At 39.3% G+C, this 20552-nt stretch overlaps 3 protein-coding genes across 7 annotated transcripts in view; 1 reads left to right on the top strand and 2 right to left on the bottom strand.

The window, feature by feature from the left end:
• The window catches only part of LOC117955431 (E3 ubiquitin-protein ligase CBL-like), a 17022-nt gene extending 15522 nt beyond the window's left edge, over window positions 1-1500 (bottom strand). Inside the window, exon 1 of one of the 2 annotated variants that reach the window (XM_034889946.1) lies at window positions 901-1500. In XM_034889946.1, coding sequence (XP_034745837.1) covers window positions 901-1044 — 144 coding nt within the window. In that variant the 5' untranslated portion in view covers window positions 1045-1500. The remainder of the gene's footprint in view (window positions 1-900) is intronic. The other variant, XM_034889945.1, reaches the window with a different exon arrangement.
• Window positions 1501-2619: 1119 nt separating this feature from the next.
• Window positions 2620-5712, bottom strand: alkbh4 (alkB homolog 4, lysine demthylase). The gene is made up of 3 exons (XM_034889040.1): window positions 5497-5712; window positions 4347-4535; window positions 2620-3318 (listed from the first exon to the last, which is right to left on the bottom strand). Exons 1-3 carry the CDS (start codon window positions 5680-5682, stop codon window positions 2797-2799), a joined length of 897 nt encoding a protein of 298 aa, XP_034744931.1. The 5' UTR covers window positions 5683-5712; the 3' UTR covers window positions 2620-2796.
• Window positions 5713-6099: 387 nt separating this feature from the next.
• lrwd1 (leucine-rich repeats and WD repeat domain containing 1) lies at window positions 6100-17260 on the top strand. Of its 4 annotated transcripts, none has more exons than XM_034889037.1 (16): window positions 6100-6341; window positions 8064-8150; window positions 8616-8850; window positions 8941-9060; window positions 9178-9324; window positions 9419-9511; window positions 9820-10176; window positions 10953-11067; window positions 11633-11739; window positions 12537-12747; window positions 13429-13501; window positions 13835-13978; window positions 14361-14467; window positions 15088-15249; window positions 15462-15571; window positions 16467-17260. In XM_034889037.1, the coding sequence occupies exons 2-16, from the start codon at window positions 8071-8073 to the stop codon at window positions 16617-16619; spliced, it is 2214 nt and encodes a 737-aa protein (XP_034744928.1). In that variant the 5' UTR covers window positions 6100-6341; window positions 8064-8070; the 3' UTR covers window positions 16620-17260. The 4 variants fall into 4 exon arrangements, with proteins under 4 accessions (XP_034744928.1, XP_034744929.1, XP_034744926.1 ...); XM_034889038.1 differs by having other exon boundaries at window positions 10950-11067; window positions 14364-14467; XM_034889035.1 differs by having other exon boundaries at window positions 10950-11067.
• The last annotated feature ends 3292 nt before the right edge of the window (window positions 17261-20552 follow it).

The raw sequence follows: 20552 nt of genomic DNA, 5'->3' as shown, positions 1-20552 counted from the left end.
TGGAAAATGGCTGCAATGAAACAAAGAGTGAAAAATTTAAAGGGGTCTGAATACTTTCCGTACCCACTGTATAAAACTAAGCCTTTTTTTCCACACAACACACACACACACACCTCTTTCAATCTAACACCAAACCTAAAGTGCCCCTCCTACAGACACCCATCAGCCCTTGAGGTGTTTCCAGAAAGTCCATGGCAAAAACACACTGTGACCTAATTCCCTATACATTACCCCAATTAGATAATGCTTCGATGTCACTGTGGTATTCCAATTTTGGTGGTAAAATTTTCTCATACAAACAATGTAGAAAGCTCCACAACTAAACACTAAGACCTTTGTTATATGGATCTCTGAGACTAAATAGGTTATAACTATAACTGTGTAACTAGTTAATATAAAAGGGGCAGGTGTAACGTTAAGAAGAAAACAGTAGTTTGTCCAATATTTGAGAGTGTTAAATAAAATTGAAATGTATGTATGTCAAAAATACACTTTAATGTCCACCTATCTCAGATATGTATATAAGCAACCGGTTATATTACATAATTTATTGCAGCACTATTCACACTGCCTATTGTATTACCTTTTATAATCCTCACAGAACTGGTTGTTTACATGAGTATGATGTTCATGCATATGTAAAAAAAAATTGTGCATACTAAAATGTTTTTTTACTGCGTTATTGTCCTTGTTTTTAACCGTATGTCTTTCTGTGAGTGTAACGTTACATTGAGTTAAAAAGTCAAATTGCTTGAGTTCACTATAACTTGGCCATAAAAACTGATTCTGATGATAACGATTAGGAAAAAGAGGAAAGTAGGAGTAAATAATTTTCTAGTATGGAACTGAATCATTTTCACTTCTATGGTTAGTATTGTACCCTAAAAAAACTGTCAATACCTTATCCATGAGTTTCCAGCATTTCTCCACCATTTTCTTATCGACCACTGCAGGTTGGTGAGGCTGGAGAGGCTGCTGGTGGGGCTGAAAGGCGTCCTTCATCAAGCCGATGAGACCGGCGCCCTTCCTCGGATTTCCGGCCATTAATTCGGTCGGCGACCGGGGGTTAGCCCCGGGGGTAGAGGATTGACAACCAGGCAATATTCTTGACCCGTTTTTCAACAAAACAACCGTTGTTTTGCGCCGTATCTGTACTTACCACTTGTGCTAATTTGTCATGCAGAGGCTGTTCAAGAGCAGAAAAAAGGCAGTGTGTACATACACTGTGCGCGACGCAGCTAACGTTAGCTAACAAGCTACATTTGAAAAGCCTCTTCTCACTTTAATTCCGTCGCCAATACAAGCTTAGGACATAGTCGTTATCTTGTTGTGCCCACTGTCAGAAAGCTAGCTATCTCTTCTTGCCAACGGCAACTTAAAGTCCCCTGAGAAATCAACCCGGCTTATAATAAACTCGGGGTGTTAATAAGCTCACATAGAGCGATCAACAAACAGGTTGTGCAGCAGTTTCAGCCAGCCAACGACAAGCCAGCAGCTGGCGTAAACAAGGATGTCCGGCCGCAGCCTTCAAAGTAAAGGTATGGTCAATAAACCATAGATTGCATCAGAGATGAAATGCCCTTATCAGACATGCTCTAATTGTATATAAAGAGAAATGAACGTGAAAAACTCCGATGGAAAATCAAAGGTACTTGTACTTTACTTTCAGTCGGGTTATATTCAGTTTACTCCACTATTCAGGGGCCAAAATATGTAAATTATATACATATTTCTCACCCCATTACATTTGACTTTACTTACTTGGTAATCTATTTATTACAGTATGTTTCCATTATTTTCCAAGTACATTTACAAATACAAGGAATGTATCCTCTGCATTTAACCCATCCTAACTTATTAAAGTGGGGCCAGGGGACCAACTCCAGTTGTAATGCTTGTACCTACATCAAGGACAATTGCAGGAGTTACCTAGTATGCTTTATGCCGCACCAGCAGGTTTATAGTGGGAGGAAACCCACCTGCACACGGAGAACATGCAAATTCCACACAGAAAGGCCCTGCCCAGCCCGGGAATCAAATTTGCATGTTTAGATTATTGTTACAAAATATACTGTATCATGTATCGTTATTTTGTTTGTTTATAGGTTAAGCCAACCAGCAGTAAAGTCATTCAAATTTGCTCCAACAAGCTCCAACAGGAAGAGGTGAAAACACTAATGCATTAGTAATTACACACCAGTAATACTATATATATATGGATCTGAAAAGGGCCACTCTGCATTATGGGTTATTTTACTTTTGACTATGTAAGTACACATTCTAAATTTAAAAAACAAGGTGAGGCCAATGTGTATGGAAGAACATGTGTTTCCTTTTATTATAAATACAAGAGTTGGAAAAGATTCAGATTTGCAGAACCAATCGTGAGGCTCTTAAAGACAGCTTCCGCCCATTTGCCTAGTTCCTCAATTTCTGAGGATAAATGGCGTCTCAGACCTGTGACTAGGAAATAATCACATAAAAGCTGTGAAGCCACTCAAGGACAATTGCTATACAGGACTGCTTCATGTGACAGATCTAATTAGTAATAATTAATTAATTTTGTGGCTCTGAGTTTTTGTTTTAATTGCATTCCATGTATGCAATGCAATATAACAATGCAGCAACAACAATAACTGTATTTGTGTAAGACAGTAGGATTAAAACTCAAACATTTAAAGACTATATTCATTTAATTCTATTTGATAGAAATTAGTTTAAAATTTAAGTTATCAAGCCGGGAGTCTGGACCCCCACCGCTGATCGTACAACCTTCCTCTGCATCATCAGATGAGCCTATATTGGCGTTCCCTGAAAGCTCAAAGAAATGTTCAACAGCCGAGTTCCCAGCTCCGCCTGCGGCCCTCCAGGTAGAAACTCCGCAGACAGCTCTCTGTAGGTGCTGCAAACTCTGCGCTCGTGAACATGGTCCCTGTGAATGGCATGTTTCCATCTGTGCCGTGCCTCGCCATATAACACTACTAAAGATCTGCGAGGAAGATGCACAGCTACATGGACTTCCTCTGATAGTCCCAACTCTGGCAGACCCTGATCGAGGGACATAGTGAGCGTAGTGTTCGATAACATGTTGATGGTGACCAGGCGTTCCCCCCACAGCCAGGAGTCGTCTAGGTGCGGATCGATGGCGGAGCCTCGCTGAGGATGGTAATCCAGGTTGCACTGCTCCACTGGTTGAAAGCCTCCTAGACAGGGCTCTTGCTGCATTCGGAGGACTAGTTTTTGGCTCAAGGCAGGCAGTCCACTGAAGCCACCTACACGCACTTTCCTTTTCTTGAAGTTAACTTTTGGACCAAAGTCCTGTAACAATGAGAAAAAAATGTTGTTTATTTCATCAGAATATAATAATGGGACATTTTGTTTTTTTGTTTTTATTTACTCCAGTTGACTGACACCCGTGACTCTCCTGTTAGTTTTGATAGACATGTCTGAGTGGGACAAGTTACACATTCATGATTCTTCCAAGTAATCTAAAAATGTATCAAATCTAAATTTGTATACTTCCATAGTCTTAGTTATGTGAAAGAACACCACCAGAGAAATGTATTAGAGATATTTCCTAAAACATACTTTCAAATTGTAATAGTGATGGAGGAACCGTTATAGATTTTCTAATATTTGTTGAACTATGAAGACTTTCTTGTAAAAGAAAACACGATAATTTAAATGAACTAGAGCAGTGCCTCTTTAAAATGGGCCTGTTTGGAACGGGCCGATTCCTTGGACTGCAGATTTGCTGCTTGTGGAATTCATCAAAACCAAATTGTACCCCAAAATTACTTACAGAAGGGCCCCAAACCACTTCATATTCAACTTTCCTGTATACTCTACTACTAACTTACTGATTTACCTGACCAAAAACATTGCAGATTCCGAATGTAATCCATAAATATCACAATGACAATGTGGAGTAATCAGACATTAGCCTCGTGATTTCTACGCTGTGAAGGACTAATCTAAGATTACTTTTATTTCTGCCTCTGATTAGAAGAGGTGGATGTTCCGTATGCTACAGCTCACAGTAACTTACTACAATACACTGTCTGGCTTTTCTTTGATATTAAGTGTTGGCAAATGGCTTTTCTTAGCAAAGAAACTTACACTAATTTACGGGTATTACTGGTATGAGTGCCCAACGTCTGTATGGCAAGTTTATAACAATGTGTCCAATAAACAAGCTACTTGTGAAACTTTTGTCCTCCAGCTCTTGTAATGTGTAGCATGACCCTGGAAGACCACATCCAAAGTACACAAAAAGACATCATTTGGCCATGATCATGTTTTGTTTGTGCTTGTGACATTCAGAAACTACATGTGTTCCACATAACCTGTTTCCTTCGACCAGACTGGGACTCATTCCACAGATCCTGGTCCATCGTGCTTATCAGGTTTTTTTCCTCCTCTTCTGATATGAAGTTCTCTTGCAGGAAGACACCAGGAAAGGGGAAGGACATAGCCTTGGCATCTTTCTGAATGGCAAGCCCCGTCTCAGGATCATAGAGCAAATGATGCACAATCTTCAGAGACAAAAACCAATTAATGTTAGGTCTACAGTACATTCATCATATTGTCATTTCTGACGATGAAACGCAATTTGACTGTATAACGAAGGATTTGAAGAAGGCTGGAGGGCCAAAACTGAATTGAGAAAGGTCATATGGCGCCAGAGTGTGCAAAACTTTTTTTCCTTACTTTCAAGTTTAAAACATGCATGACAGTCCAGGAAGTGCACTATCAAACAATCAAGCAGAGATAAGTGCAATGGTGAAAGAAGTTCTCAGATCCTTTACCTAAGCAAACGTCCTAGTAACACAGTGCAAAAAGATAACTTACAAGTTAAAGTCCTGCATTGGAAATCTTGATAAAAGCGATGTGAATTACTGGACAATATATACCGCTGGGCAGTTTAATTATTATAATGCGTCATAATTTATGAGTTATTTTAGTACTAATGATGTGAATAGAGGTGACATGCATCCGGCCAACATTCTGCTCACATACCAGCTGAAGGAGCTGATAGGATAGCATCTCACAAATGTGACGAATTACAATTGATTCATCATAGTCAAGCTAACTAAAGTTATGAAATAAAAGTTAAAAGTATAAAAGTAAAAAGTACAATATTTGCCTCTGACATGAAGTGAAGTAGAAGTACAACGTGGATGCAACAAATGAACACTCAAAAAAGTACCTCAAATTTGTACTTAAACATGGTGAGTAATTTACCTAAATGTAACGTTACTTAGCTCCTGGTAGTTAATGAGATACATTATTAATAAATAACAGCAACAAAATACTGTTCAACGTATCTTATTGTAAAGACAAATGTGACTGTACATGCTCGTTCTTTTGACAGATGAAATGTCCTATGCGAGCATCCGTAGCTATTTTTGAGTAGCGCTAGCTAGCAACGGCTGCGTCCGTTTCCTGCTGATAAGAAGCTTGTATAAAACAGTTTTCAGTCAGATATTTTTCTACCTTTGGTTCATTCGCCTCCAATTGTCCTTCCCCCTTTAACTTTTCACACTTCAGACACCGCCGGATGCCTTTACAAGCACACGAAGTAACGCCATCACTGCTTTCAGGGGCCATCATCCTGCATCTTCCTTCTTCTTCTTCTTCTGTTGGTGTGTAGGTGGCGAACACGTTAACATAGGTAAACATCGCCACCTAACGAAACGTATGGTCTATTATTCACCACACACTATCAGAATCAAAATAAGAAATAAGTATAATATTATTTTAAAAAGTCCGAGTGGAAACGAAACATCAATGCAGTTTTCTCGTAAATTGCCCAAGGAACGTGCAAAAGTTCACAGTATGAAGTATATTATGATAGATTATAGTACTTTTACTTTTTGTATCTGTTATGATTTACTTATGGGGTTTTCAGGTTTACAATTTTAAAGCGCGCGCGTGCTCGCGTGCTTTAGTGCGTGTGTTTGTGTAATTAACGTTTGCTAATACCCAGCTTTCCCGCAGAAATGGGAGTGAAGTAGAGTTTTTATCAGAAATGACATATACTCCTACAGGTGTGGTATTTTTTTAATACTTATACTTACGAGATTTTGAAAGCAGGACTATTACTTGTAACATAGTTTGGGCTGTGGGTTTAGATCATAGACATAATAAAGATTATGATCATGTCTATGGCATAGAAGGCTGTGGGCTTTCCATTCTACCTGTCAGGTTCAACTCAGGGTAAAACAATCATTGTTGTTAAAACTCAATTTAAGCCACGCCCACCGGATGTAGGCGGTGTATGCGGCATTTCCCCGGGAAAGCTCGGTTTCAGCTCACTTGCAGATGCTGAAGAAGTGTTGGTGAGTTACATTTATCCACGGATATTAACACGTTGTTAACCAATGTTTGCTTTTGAAAGATAAACGGTTAGGATGTGAGTTGAAACTTAAGAATGAGGAGTTGCCTGTAATGTTAACTTAGTAGCCTAAAGTTACAAATAAATGGCAGTTTCTTCCAACGTGGCTAGCTAACCTCTGTCGAGTAAGTTAACGTTAATATGTATCATGGTGTAACGTTAAAATATAAACTGCTATGTTGTAAAGGCAAGACAACGTAAGAGCTAGCTAGTGTACGAGGTACAAAACCTGTAGTTGAGGCTAAAACTTGTGTTATGTTTTATTATATTCAAAGGTGAATTACTTCTTCTCTATCTCGTGGTAACCTTAACCTTTCGATAATAATACACCCACTGGAGACGTGTGTATTAATTGCATCAAACATTTTCATTTATAAAACTGATATAATCAGTTAAAAAGCAAGACTAGCTTCTTTGCCAAGTAAACAAAGAAACGAAAAAGCAGAGCGTCCAATGCAATGTACCACAACACGTGCCAGTATTAAGCCAAACAATCCCACTTTACTGGAACCTAACTGTTACGTGTATTTAGAACACATTTATTTTCAACGAAGACCAACATAAAGTAAGTTTAAAGAGAAGAGAAACAATGGCTGTATTTTACTTGTAGTCCTCTTTCCCAGCCAGGTAATGCTTGTACCCCAGAGGGTATGTTGAGTTTGTGTAAATAGTGGAGTTGCTTGGCAAATCTGAGAAAGTATTAACCACGATTGATGATTTGTATCCACACATTGTGGTTGGATGGATCATAAACCCACAAATAGGATTACCAATTGTTGTGGGGGCGACTTTTAGCACTTTTGTTGTCACAATATCTTGAAAACAACAGGCAGATTCCACATTGCATGTCTGCCACTGAGTGAGAGCTAAAGGCATCTCCATGTGTTCATAGTGTGACTGCAAACTCACTGAAACAAAGAACCCAAGCCTAAACACCGGATTCTAACAGTATCCACTACTGCATAGTAAATCATTTACATAGTTAACACTGAAACTGCATAATGATAAACATATAAAGAGAACATAAAAATAAGAGCAAGTCACTAAACTTTGATAAAACGAACATGTCTGTTTTCGGATGAAAGACCTGTACAGTTTTGTGCAGCATATTTGAAGAATATGTGCAATGTTCAGAGATAACACAAAGACATAGATGGAGGCTTTTTGTTAATGAGGGTAATGTTTTGGAACAGTTTTCCTCTTCACTGCCTTTTGCTGGTGTATTGCTGAAACCAATGGCAGGAGTGTGTATTGCCTTCCTAATGTGCTTGTGTGGCATGTTTGTCGTATTTGTACTGGTCGAGCAGACCAAAAGACACAGACCAAAAAGTGACCTGCTCATGAAATCATTGCTCCATAGGGCCATTATTGGTCTTGCAGGGTAGCTTTTTATTAATGCTACAATTAAAAAGCAACTTAAACGAATCTTGCCAAACTCAGGAGATTGAAGTCCCCTTGCGGAAGAGATGTAGATGGTTCGTAGAGCTTGGTGGGTTAGGTGCAGCAGAGCACCTCGACGCACCCACAAATGATGCTGGGTGGGGTCATCTGTGTTACAGACTTGGATCTTACCACAGAAGAGGACGCTAAAGCATGATCTCTTTAATCCTCACTCTGTATATATTCCTCTGGTATCTCTATTTTTAAATTGTGGTCTTTTTTACAGATACGCAATGGAGAAAATAACAGAGAAACTGTTACTGGAGAAAGGATCTCCAAAAACCAACAAACTGGAGCAAATCAAAACATTGAAGTAAGCATGGTTTTATTGTCCTTACGATAGTGTTGGTTTGTAAGTGACGGCCCATGACACGTAGTTGCAAAGTCACTACGCGGAAATTTGTATTCATGCACCACATATACTGGATAGGTATTGGTGTGTGCGGATTGATCAGAAACGTGACACATTAAATACTTTTAAACTTGGAATAAAAAAAAATATTCAAAACTTTGTTACATTACACTGTAAACCATTTTGTCACTTTGATTCAAAATCCCAAGTTGGAGATTTTTGTAAGGTTTTCACAGATTTCTGTCAAATGTATAACGTACAACATAGGAAGTAGTTTGACACTAGAGTTGGAAAAAAGACACAGTCTTTCATGGGTTGTGTTTTTGTTTGCGTATGTGACCCCCAGTGTCAAATTTAGTTTAAATTATGTAAAGGACGATATCCTACTTTTGTAGAAACTCTGACTCTCTGCTCTCCGCTATTCAGTCTATCTAGGCTAGGACTGAAGTCTCAGGACTTGCCAGTCAGGCTGCTGTCCCGACTCCGGTACTTGGAGCGGTGGGATCTCTCTGGGAACAGACTGCAGGAGTTGCCCAAGAACCTGGAGCTGCCTACACTTCGCTACCTGGACCTCAGCGACAACCAGCTGGAGGATGTTACCGCTCTGGAGTCTCTTAGCAATCTGGAGGAACTCAAGATGGAGGACAATCTTTATATCACTGTGAGGACATAGCTAATGATGCTTTGATTTTGTATTACTACTTAAGTAAAGTGGAATTAGGTTTCCGTTAATATTGATTTTCTTCCTCAGGTGAGTGATAACTACAAGCTGATGGTGTTGTTGCCCAAACTGAGGATTCACAACGGTAAAGATGTCAGCACGACTGCCAACCACCTGCGCTATGTCTACACTGAGAACTTGAGGACCAGGGTATGAAACTGCTTATTTTGCCCTATTTTATGATATACGCTATACTAAGTTATGTCATAGGCTAAGAGCATGAGCTTTTGCTTTTGTCAGTATACAAACAGTTTTTGGTTATTTTAGATTATTGCAGTTTGGGAGAAGAGCTTCTGTCTTCCGGATCCCATCACAGTAGAGAAATTGTCTACCTTGGAGAAAAGCTTTGTCAACACTGCTCGTCAACAAGTTAAATTTGGACCCAGTTCAGTCAGTGATTTCACCAAATGGAGGGTACGTTCCAGATGTTAATGATTTTTCTGCCTTTTTTTGCATTGCCATCTGTAATTTTATTAGCAACTACCTCTTTGTCTCCTTTGGTTCCTAGGTAGAGAATATTGCTAAGGAGTATCTGCACTCTCTGTCGAATCCAAAGAAAGATCCAGAGAGCAAGGAGTCTACTGACATTAAAGAGAACTGTGTAAGCTCTCGAAAGATGACCTGCTTCAACACGCTGTCTGTACTGAACTTGGCTGTCAATGTGATTCTGAAACGATGACTTTAGAAAGTAATGGTAGTAGTGGTGGTGCGGAATATGGTTTAGGGGTAGTGAATAGTTCTCCCCACCACTAAAAATATGTTCCCCATCACCCAGGTGGGTGCTAAACATTGGTGGTGTTAGAGAGTAGATTATTATCAATAATTAATTATGAAATTGAAATTCAGGATGTTTTGCGTAAATGTTTAGTTCCAAAGTAGATTTAAAGTTCAACTGTTTGCTTTCGACAGGTTGTCTTGACGCCGATCAAGAGGAAACAAACTGCGCCAGTGGACACCAGCATCAGACTGACACCTCGCAAGATATTGCGCGTAGATCTCCCATCCTCCCCAGTTGAAGCCAGTCCTCGCAAATCCAGTCTGCGCAAACTTGAGACGCTAACCCAGACCACTCCTGTCCGGATGAGCCCTCGCAAGATAAGTCAGCCTCCTTCCACCCCCACCAGAGGACAGATGAGGCCAGAGACCCCCAGGAGAGGTGCAGCAAAAGTGCGACAAACCAAAGAGGACGATGGAGCTCAGAAAAAACAGAAGAATAGAACAGACGCTGCAGTGTTTTCCACAATGAACAGCGCCAAAAAGACACAGGTAATGTAATCTCAGCTGTTAAACCCTGTGTTGTTCCTGAAACCATGAAATATTATGGGACCAAAGAAGCAAGTGCTCTGTTTTTGAAACTTAAATAATAGTCAGCAAAAAAGACTGAATGACCTGCAAATGACTACCGTTTACTATCTATTTGTAGGGTGTAAAATCTATTTATCGTCCTACAGACACCCTACACAATTTATATGGTCTAATATTTACTACTTTTGTCCAATTTGTCCCAGAGCAATCCAAGATGTCTCAACAACCTACCACTAGCCAGATTATCATGAAACGTGTTGTACATATCCATGGTCCCCCAAGGATGAAGCCTAATGTTATCATGAAAGAACAAACATTAACACTTGTACAAAAGTTTATATTTAGTCACGCTAGAGGTCAGGCTCCATACACAGCAATGTCGGTCCAACATTTTTCTCCAGACGGAAACATCTCAACAACTATTGGATGAATGAATACAGATTCATGTCCCCCTCAGGACCTATTGTAATACATTTAGCAATCCCTAAACTTTTCATCTAGCACCATTATCAGGTCAAAGGCTTTGGTTTATGACCAAATACCTACGAAACAGCTGCGTTTTTGGTTTACCTCTAAATTAGGAAATTTAAATGATGAAACTAACATGGTGAACATGTATGTCTGTACTGCAACATCGAATCCCCAGCTGTCAGGATGTCTTGCTATTAAAGTCCCCCCTTCTCTGCTATCTCCCCATGTCCATCTTCTCCTCTGTCCATGTTTCCTTCCTCCAGCAGCCAGTGTGTCTGAAGCCTCTTCATGTCCTCCAGTGCCACAGTAAACAGGACAGCTCGGAGGACTTCTCTACCCAGCTGTGGGCTTGTGCTTTCCAACCAATGCCAGATTTCAATGGTACTGTTATTGCATTAAAATGATCATGGCAGCTTTTTAAATGGGCAACGATTATCAACACGGAAGTCTGTAAATGCATAGTGGAATTTAAAAGCTTAACTAGACTTGAGACAATATGCTTTTGTCCCAATTTGATGCCTTCACGTTGCGATTTATTAAGTGATTAAATGGTATTGAGTATTGGGATTTTTCTTTTCCTTCATTAACAAGAAAAAAAGTTAGGATAATATACTTCTAGGAAGATATCGTGAGCCGTTTCTAAAAACAGAGTGATTTCTAAATAGAATGCACATCACGTGTCAGGCACCGTCCGACATTTATTTCATTTTTAAAGAAGTACATAACGTGACTTTCAGCATGTTCTTTGGTGCTGTTTAACTGCAAACCGATATGTCGTTGGCCGTACCCTATAAACAGAAAATATTTAGGTGAATCATTGTTTGAAAATAAATAAATATTGATTTGAAATATCGAGGAACATGCTATCTTCGATTTAATTTTTTTTACCACCCCTACCTATAACTCTTTTCTACAGTGAAAAATACTATTCTTCCTGCGTTAACAGGCACGGGTGCAGGAAGCCGTTTGGTTGCTACTTGTGGTGGAGACTCTCTCTGCGTGATTGACTGTGAAACCGGCCTGGTGATGAAGAAGTACAAAGTTCCTGGCGAGGTTTGCTCCATTTATTCTTCAATAACAGTTTTAAAGGATAGACTAATGCATCTGCAATCACAGAAATATATTTCTTTGAAGTTAATTGTATTTTTCGTACTGTTATATCCTTCTAATGCTTGTGGTCGAAATTAGAAAGCTGTCCCTATGGGAAAAAAAAAATATATATATATATATTTCCCCAGGGAGGAAAGGACATACAAAGTGACTTGGATATGTGCTGCTTTAGCTGTTCTCCTGCAGCTGGTCTGAACTTTGCAGACACTGGCACAGTTTATATATTTAAGATTTCACATGGCAATCGTCAGTATTGATTTTGTGGCAGGCGTGATGAACCTGGGATGGTGCAGCCTAGATGAACATACTCTATCAAAAGTTACGGGTCACTTACACATTTCCATACTACTCCATTATTTACAGAATACCAGCTGATCTGAGTGGGGGGGGCTGATCTTGAATGCAATATCTACATTGCCCACTATCAGCAAGCATTCAGCCATTGTTCCAAAGGCACATTCTGTTTACTAATCTGATATCATTTAAAAAAACTAACCACAAAAACATTGGAGAACCCTTTTGCAATTATGTAATCACATAAGGTAATCTGAAAGCTGCTGCCCTAGTTACAAAAAACAATGCAACGTATCTGAGCCGGTATTCTGTCAATAATGGAGTGCAATGGAAATTTCTAAGTGACCCCAAACTTTTGACGCTAGTGTATGTCGGGAAAACGGTGTGTATGTAAGTATTTGTATAATTATCTAAGCTTGATGTTGTTTGTATCTGTTGTGCAACAGGAGTTCTTCTCCCTGGCCTGGTCCACAGTGTTGATGTCCAGGGGAGGCGGTGCCTCGGCTCAACACTGCAGCATTCTGGCAGCCGGAGGGAAGAGAGGACTGGTCAAACTGATCCACCCCAGAAACAACATGGCCTACGGGGAGTTCCGAGCCAGCCGCAAGGCGCTGTCCGTCCTGCGCTTCAACCACCACCAGGGAAACTTCCTCTTCAGTGAGTCGAGGTTACTTCTTCTAGAAAAATAAGTATCAGTATGTTTTGTTTGGTTGTCAGTCGTCCATTTCAGAGGTCCAAAAACTGACAGATTAAAGGATAATTCTACTTGATTACAAATTGAGTCATTTCTGATTGTTTTTGATCCACACTTCTATCAGTAATAATAATAATGATGAAGATGAGTGTCAGACGATTGGCAGGTTTTAAATGAGCCACTGCTTTTATCTCATTTATAAGAAAAATACTATGATGACAAAGAACTTTGAGCTTTTGCACTGACAGATTGTTACCATCATTTGGGTGTTCTCACTTTCAGTTTTACCGTCAAATAAAGGTCAATTTATTTGAAGGTAAAACTGGTTAAATATTATATTATGTATAAACTACAAACATTAAGGGGGACACATTTTCAAAGTACAATATATATATATCGAAGGGGAGGTCAACCCCTGTTCCTCATGACACTATATTCCCAACAAAGTCTGCATTGAGGGGCATCCTAGATTTTTCGTATTCTTTTTGTACCAGTTTGGCAACCGCTGCTGTACGATAACCATGTCATCAACAATCAGTTTTGAGACGGACCTGTTGCATTAGTGATTTTTGTTTTTGTTTTTTAAAATGTGATTTACTTAATTGTGTGGTCCTGGTCTCACCTGTTCACCTCTTCTCTTGCAGCGGGATCTTATGATAACAAGATTGTGATGTGGGACATTGGTGGAGTGGACAGCCAGTACAACTACAAAGTTGTGTGAGTATAACTGCTTCGGAGAGTCACTTTTAAAACTAGAATGTATAAGAATACCTTTCTTAAGCCAAAACAAAAATTTTAACCGATGTAGAGTGTTTCTTTTGAATAATATAATTAAATCATACCTTTTATGTGTTTTGTTGGTGTATTCAACTTTATTACTTTCAGTTTTCACTGACAAAAGGCCAATAAATTAAATATTTTATTTTCTGTCCTCTCTTGGAGTTTAAATGAACCTCAGCTGTACATTTGCATTTGTAATGACCGTGTAATGGGTCCCGCAGGGTAGTGTAGAGATTCAGGCTGTGATGCAGGCTGTGTTTGTCCTTCCAGTCAGCTGCTGGTGTTGGATATCAGCGCCACTCCTCTACACATCTGCCTCCCCCCCACTTCCCCCAGCTCAAACCTACTGACTGCCTGTGAGGACGGCCTGCACTGCTATAACACACAACTCGGCACCAACAACACCACAAAGAAGTAAAGGAAACGTGCCTGTTTATCTCTCAGTGTGTGTCTGTATGCGTCTGTGTGTCCCTCCCTCCACAGTGCATGTCATCTTGACTTGAACCTTTGGTTGATCCTGTTCTTTTTGAAGTGATTTGTTCAGACAAACAGACTTTAAAGTCACTCTCAACACATTAAGTAAATATGATGTAATAAGTAAGATATGGCAACCGTCAGACTTACTAAGTCAGACCCCGTTACATTTCTGTAAAGTTTTCAATCACCTTCTGCGTAAAAAATTACCAATGTAATTCTGTTTGTACACGGTCAGACATTACAAAATATGCAGCCGTTTAAATCAGGCATATCAAATCATACATGTGGACCAGCCAGTAACGTGTTATTTTTTATGTAGAAGGTCTAAGGAGATGGAGATAACTTTCCCCATATACAAGAAGGAAGACAATTGCCATGACTACCACACCATTGATGGCCTAAGTTTTCTTACAGATGACATAGTGGGTAAGTGACGCTCTTGCAGTTATTCACCATACCACTGTAGTCTCATTTACAACGCCTATAACTAACATTGTGTCACACTGGGTGGAGAGTTTGATATTAGGGACTAGGTAGTGGCTAATTTAACAATAAATAAGTCTGAGTTAGCAAATTAATAAGCCATTAATTGTGTTTTATATATCTAATACTAAAAAATAAATTGGTTAGTTAAACCAATGCCCTCAAGTTTTTACTTTAGGCCCTCACTTGATGGCGCTATCATTTTGTTTCTTGTTGGTTGCCGTTAAAGTGAAACGCTGTCTGCTTTCCCCGTTTCTGCTCACACCTGTGTACCTGGGGCTGATTACTTTTATCCCTTCCAAGGCAATGCGCCACCCAATGTTCAAACATAAATTTGCAGAATTTATACATGAAATATAAACAAAAGAAAACAAAGTGTTGTAATGGCTCCAACATGAGTTTTTAAACTTTGAACAGTCAGAATTGGGATGATTTTAATGTCAGGTTAAATTCTAAGACCTGCAGAAACCCTGCCCCCAACTTTTCCCTTTTTCTGTGCATGTCGCCTATACTAATTTTGCCATGTTATTCTCTTTTTTGCCACTGTCATTATGTTTGTCTAGCCTCCAAGAACTACATGCATGGTTCCATATACTTGTGGAGCTGGAGCAGAACCAAGGCTCAGCGGCCTAACAAGAAGGACAGGACAGTTTGTGCCGTGGTTCTGGCTGAGCTGCAGTGGGCCAACACTGAGATTCCCTACCTGGCTCTCAACACATGCCCTGGTAGGTCCCAGTCAATTTGTTTTCATTTTTAAATAGTTAGCAGGGAGACGCGAGTGCTCCGCAAGCTGCAATTCCTGTTTATTTTCCTTGTTTTCACTTTCACACAGTCCAGACCTCAAACCAATGTCTCAGTTTGATGCTTGGCAGGTATACTGCATTTCCTGGACTTTGTGTTTGAAAAGAAACTTGTGTGTTTATTCCTCTCTCTTTAGGCCGAGCCTACATAGTGTGTGGTGATGACAAAGGCCGGCTATGGACATACCACGTCAACGACTTGCAGAAAAACAGTTTCCAGACTGGAAAACCCATACTGCCCACTGAGGTAATCATCTCCCCTAATTATACTGTTAGCTTACAACTCTGCATCATATAAGAAAAGGTTCTCATAGGTTTGAATGTTACACTCACTAAGTTTTATTGCTCCGATCCGGGAATACTGTGACACTCCTATTCCTATGAAGGCAGGTTGTTAACAAACCTACACCAAGTCATACAATGACTAGGAAAATAAACCAACTGGGAGAAGTAAAATTACAAGCCAAACTCTCGCGGGTTGTAAACTTGAAACTACTGTACTTACAGTATGTTGTGTGTTTAGTTAGAGAGGTTACTGTCATTTGTGGGCGTGCTCACTTTTAGTTGGACCTAAAAGGTCAATGTTTACAATTTGTCTGCCTGCTTGTGTTTGCTGCAGTGATGTCACAAGATCTCAACAGTAATATTCTCTGCAATGTCTGCTGCCGCAGTGCCTTTTGGTCAGGCGCACTGACTTAACTTGCATGCTTTGAGAACATACAGTACCAACTCCACGTTGAAAGGGACGGGGATCCCCTGTACTCAGCAGTGCCCAGGGGATAGTGCTGAACCAACAAACCCCCCCACAACAAACAAAATATTAAACATTATTAAATGGGTAACAAACAGCTGTAGATAAATGAAACAAAGACTTTTCAAGATGTGATAAGTTGATTTAATTCTTTCTCCCTAAATATTAAATCAAGGAAATAAAGACATAATCTACTTTATGTTTAAATAAGCACACTAGAAAATTGTATTTGTTGAAAGCATTTGACACTTTCCCTTTTCTGTTAGCATTTCATCCTTTCATTCACAACACATTATACTGTTTTTAGTTTTTAACTGTCTGAAACTCCACCCCATACATGTCTTTTTCTTTGCCAATCGCTAAGCCGCTAACATGGTCTTTGTTTTGGCAGGTGTTGGATTGGCCGACCCCGGTAAGAAAGGGCCTCGGCCAGGTGAAGGGCCCCTGCATCAACAGTGTGGCAATGGACCCTGAGCTCCACTACCTGGTGGCCCTTAGTGACAAAAACATGGTGATTGTGTGGAAGAGAGAAACGTCCTCCTGAGAAACACGGGCTGTTTTAATGCAAATTTGAGTTTTTTTTGGAGAGTTTTTTTTACCAAATTTTGGTATTTGTTAGGGTTGTTTCTTATAGCAACAAGTCATTCTGTCTCAGCCAATAGAGAGACTGCAGTGATCCTGTCTGGGATAGTTTTTTTTTTTTTTTTTTTAACTTCTTTTCTTCAATGTTTGTTTGGAGAAAGTGAATTTTGCAATAAAGCCACAGTGAGATCTGTCAGAGCAAGTAACAGCCAGACAGACTGGAGGAATACAATTACAGTATTGTTCTCAAAAAAGAAAAGAAAAAGAATGGCATAAAATTCTAACATTTTAATTTGCAGGATTGAATACTGATATACATTAAAGTTGCTGCTTTTGGGAATTGTAGCCTGAGGAAAAGAGTTGTTGATTGTCTCTATGTGACACACAACTCCTAGTCTTTGTACGTAGTTATGTATCTTTTAAGATACGGCATTTCCAAATGCCCGGTCCAACCATGAGAACTGGTTTCAAATTCACAAATGATTAGTCAATGACCATCCGTGTTGTCCAAAAAGACGACTAAATAATTGCTAATGTTCATAGTTCAATGTAAAAAGTCAAGATTGTGTACTGCTTTTGTGCTGCCAACAATGGGCAAAAAAAGTGCTTGTTTAATCCGTTAGACAGTCAGTGGCCTTATGAATAAGAATCACATTTTAAATTTGACCGCTGTTTTGTTAATTTACTTATTTTTTTCCAAATGTAAATAGTTAATATGAATAATTGTATGTTAATGAACCTTTTGTTATTTTAAAGTCAGTCTTTAGAGCCTGCTGTTTTAAAGTAACTTTATGCAATGTTCAGATAACGTCGAGTAATGTAAACAGTGCTGCTGAGGAGAAAACAAACTGCCTACTGTAATCCTACAGTTCTTCTACATTCCTTGTGTTTCTGTGTGCAGCCCACCATGTTTTTACATGTGAAGTTTAAAAAATATCTTGATTTAATAAATCAAACTTACTGGATTTTATATCATTGTTTGCATTTGTGAGATGAAAGAACAGACTACACAAACACTGGTATTAATATCTTTATTTAAAATGTCACCTGTATTGTTAAAGGTGCTCTAAGCAATGTCACGTGTGTTTTAGGCTAAAACATTTGTTGTCTCATACAGAAAACCTCTTCTCTATCTGCTAGCTGCCTGTCCCCAGAACACACTGTAAAAAACATCTCTCTATCTGCTAGCTGCCTGTCCCCAGAACACACTGTTAAAAACATCTCCTCACGATCTGCAAGCTGCCTGTCCCCAGAACACACTGTAAAAAACATCTCACTACCTGCAAGCTGCCTGTCCCCAGAACACACTGTAAAAAACATCTCACTACCTGCCAGCTGCCTGTCCCCAGAACACACTGTAAAAAACATCTCACTACCTGACAGCTGCCTGTCCCCAGAACACACTGTAAAAAACATCTCCCCACGATCTGCAAGCTGCCTGTCCCCAGAACACACTGTAAAAAAACATCTCACTACCTGCCAGCTGCCTGTCCCCAGAACACACTGTAAAAAATCTATCTGTGAGCTGCCTGTCCTCAGAACACACTGTAAAAATGCGGTCTCTGTAGACAGCCAGGGTCTACAAACGACAACAAAAACAAACGGTGCCCACCTGCACCACAAAGCATACACACAGTGTTCCACCTTTCCGGCCAATAACCGACAAGAAGGATTTGGGGGTGGGGTGAGGGGTTGGGGTGTTAGTGTGCAGAAGCACAGGAGGGAGGGCGAGGGGACGGGATGAGGAGGAGAGAGGGGTGAGCTTGCCTTGTTTTGTTTAAAAATACTTTGAACATCAACAAGAAGTTACGTCACCCAACATCGCTTAGAGAACATTTAATAAACCCAACTATTTTTTATTTGAATACAATTAAATGAGATTTTTTTTCACACCTTGTGATTAAACCCATTGTAAGCTGCTCACAACTCATTGTATATAACATTTAATATGCTTGAATCTATTTGAACATCAAAAAATATGAGGTTAAATCACATTTATTTGGACATTTATTACATTTAGAGTAAGCTTTATTTACTGATAGTTTCCTGATTGTTCCCATGGAAAATATAATTATTGTGCTTTTTTTTAAATTATTTAGATAGATGGACAGACCGCTTGACAATGTCACGTTATTTCATGTCTTGAACTAGTATCTGGACAGACTCCATGTTTTATTAAGTGTGCCTCACCTCTGTGTGTAAGACAATCATCTGCTGGTGATACCCCTGCAGCTCTTTTAAATTATTTAAAAGCGGGGAGAAATCAGCATTTTATCTGCAAATGTTTAAAAAGATGATGGGGTAAGTGTATACATGTTTGAAGAAATCAACTTCACTGACAAAAAAATTACACAACTATTAAGTGATGGGGACCTTGGAGACTGGGATGAGAATTTACCAATAAAGCCACAAGGTCCGGCTTAAAATCTAGATTGGGACTTCACACCAATACCAGCCATTCATGACTGATGAATAATGAATGGAAAACGATGATCAGGCTATGACTCACAGATCAAATCCTGCTCCAAAGAGAGTGTTAATTGTAAAAAAAAAGAAAAAAGAACAGATTTCCTTCTCATCATGATGTGCCATCCTTGTCTTCTGTTTAATGCATTGGGTACCACATTCTATTCTTTCTGAAATGAGTGTTAAATAATGCAGTTTACATAAATTGGAGAGAGGGATGGAGGGGGTTACTCCTAACTAGTCTATAGACCTGACGTTCCACTTGTTTGCTGATGTCCGTTACTTTCCGCTTTCTTTGTGTTGGAATTTTAAACTGGTGGATTTCTGAGGATGTTGTAACCTGCTCCTCAGATCTCTGCAGGGTAAATCCAGACAGCTAGCTAGTCTATCTGTCCAATCGGCATGCTCAGTGTGGAGCTGATGATTTTTGTGATTGATTAAAAGAGATGCCAATAACCCAGAGCACGTTTCTCTCCCATCCCAGAATGCTATGTGGACTAGACCCTCCTCCACAGTGCTGTAAAGGAAGGTCTGGCAGAGCGAGACTACTTGGTGCCTGGCAGGAAGCATCCGTCCCTAAGGGCTCCTTATCAGGTTAATCCAGCCATGTAGTGTACCAGTGAGTACATGTAACTAAAAATGTAACGAAGTATTTACTATGTACTTAAGTACAATTTTGAGTAGTCCCATTTTATGCTACAGCTTTAGTGACTTGCATATTGACCTAGATAACTAATACCAAATATAAAAAAACTAATACACAATGGTGTGTTTTTATAGGTTAAGCCACACAACAATAAAATATTTTAAATTAGTTCTATGTTGCAGTACTTAACGTATTTGTTTTCTTTTGTATATTTGCATTCTTTGTTGCTGCACTCTTTGAACTTTGTATTGCAACATCTGTGCATAATTTTCATTGGTGCAATTTTCATAAGTGCAAATTTACTAATTCATGTGCAATTATTGTAAAATACAGTTTGCTACAATACTTTTATACTACCAGTATTTATTCAACCCGCAGCAGACTGTATGAGGCATAGTCTATTTTAGTCATATTTAATGTACAGTAACTTTGTTATTTTATTTTTGCTATGAGAACGGTACTTCTTTGTTGACACTTGTTTATGCTACTTGTCCACTTATCTATCTCTGCCCTTGTCCTCTGCTGTTTAAAACTGCAGTTTCCCCACTGTGGGACAAATGAAGCTTTTCTTTTCTTGTCTTATCTTATCTTATCTTATCTTGTCTTATCTTATCTTATCTTATCTTATCTTATCTTATCTTATCTTATCTTATCTTAACTGCTGGACTGAAATTTCCCCAGGATTTGATGTTGGGGTTAGGGAGTAATAGAGGGATCCGATCAGGCACTTGTTTACCGGAGCCAGCAGGACAGAGTGTCTTTCATAGACAGTTAAAGAAATAG

This window comes from Etheostoma cragini, chromosome 13 (genome assembly GCF_013103735.1).
Source record: "Etheostoma cragini isolate CJK2018 chromosome 13, CSU_Ecrag_1.0, whole genome shotgun sequence".
Taxonomy (NCBI): domain Eukaryota; kingdom Metazoa; phylum Chordata; class Actinopteri; order Perciformes; family Percidae; genus Etheostoma; species Etheostoma cragini.
This window is presented reverse-complemented; position numbering and strand designations above follow the sequence as displayed.

Excerpts from the sequence above, each read along its gene's own strand:
- alkbh4 (XM_034889040.1), bottom strand. The coding sequence starts at position 5,682 with ATGTTTACCTATGTTAACGTGTTCGCCACCTACACACCAACAGAAGAA. Across the intron at positions 4,536-5,496 it reads TGGAGGCGAATGAACCAAAG|ATTGTGCATCATTTGCTCTA; the intron begins GTAGAAAAATAT and ends TTGTCTCTGAAG. Across the intron at positions 3,319-4,346 it reads AGTCTGGTCGAAGGAAACAG|GACTTTGGTCCAAAAGTTAA; the intron begins GTTATGTGGAAC and ends TCATTGTTACAG.
- lrwd1 (XM_034889035.1), top strand. The coding sequence starts at position 8,071 with ATGGAGAAAATAACAGAGAAACTGTTACTGGAGAAAGGATCTCCAAAA. Across the intron at positions 8,851-8,940 it reads AGGACAATCTTTATATCACT|GTGAGTGATAACTACAAGCT; the intron begins GTGAGGACATAG and ends TTTCTTCCTCAG. Across the intron at positions 9,512-9,819 it reads CTGACATTAAAGAGAACTGT|GTTGTCTTGACGCCGATCAA; the intron begins GTAAGCTCTCGA and ends TGCTTTCGACAG.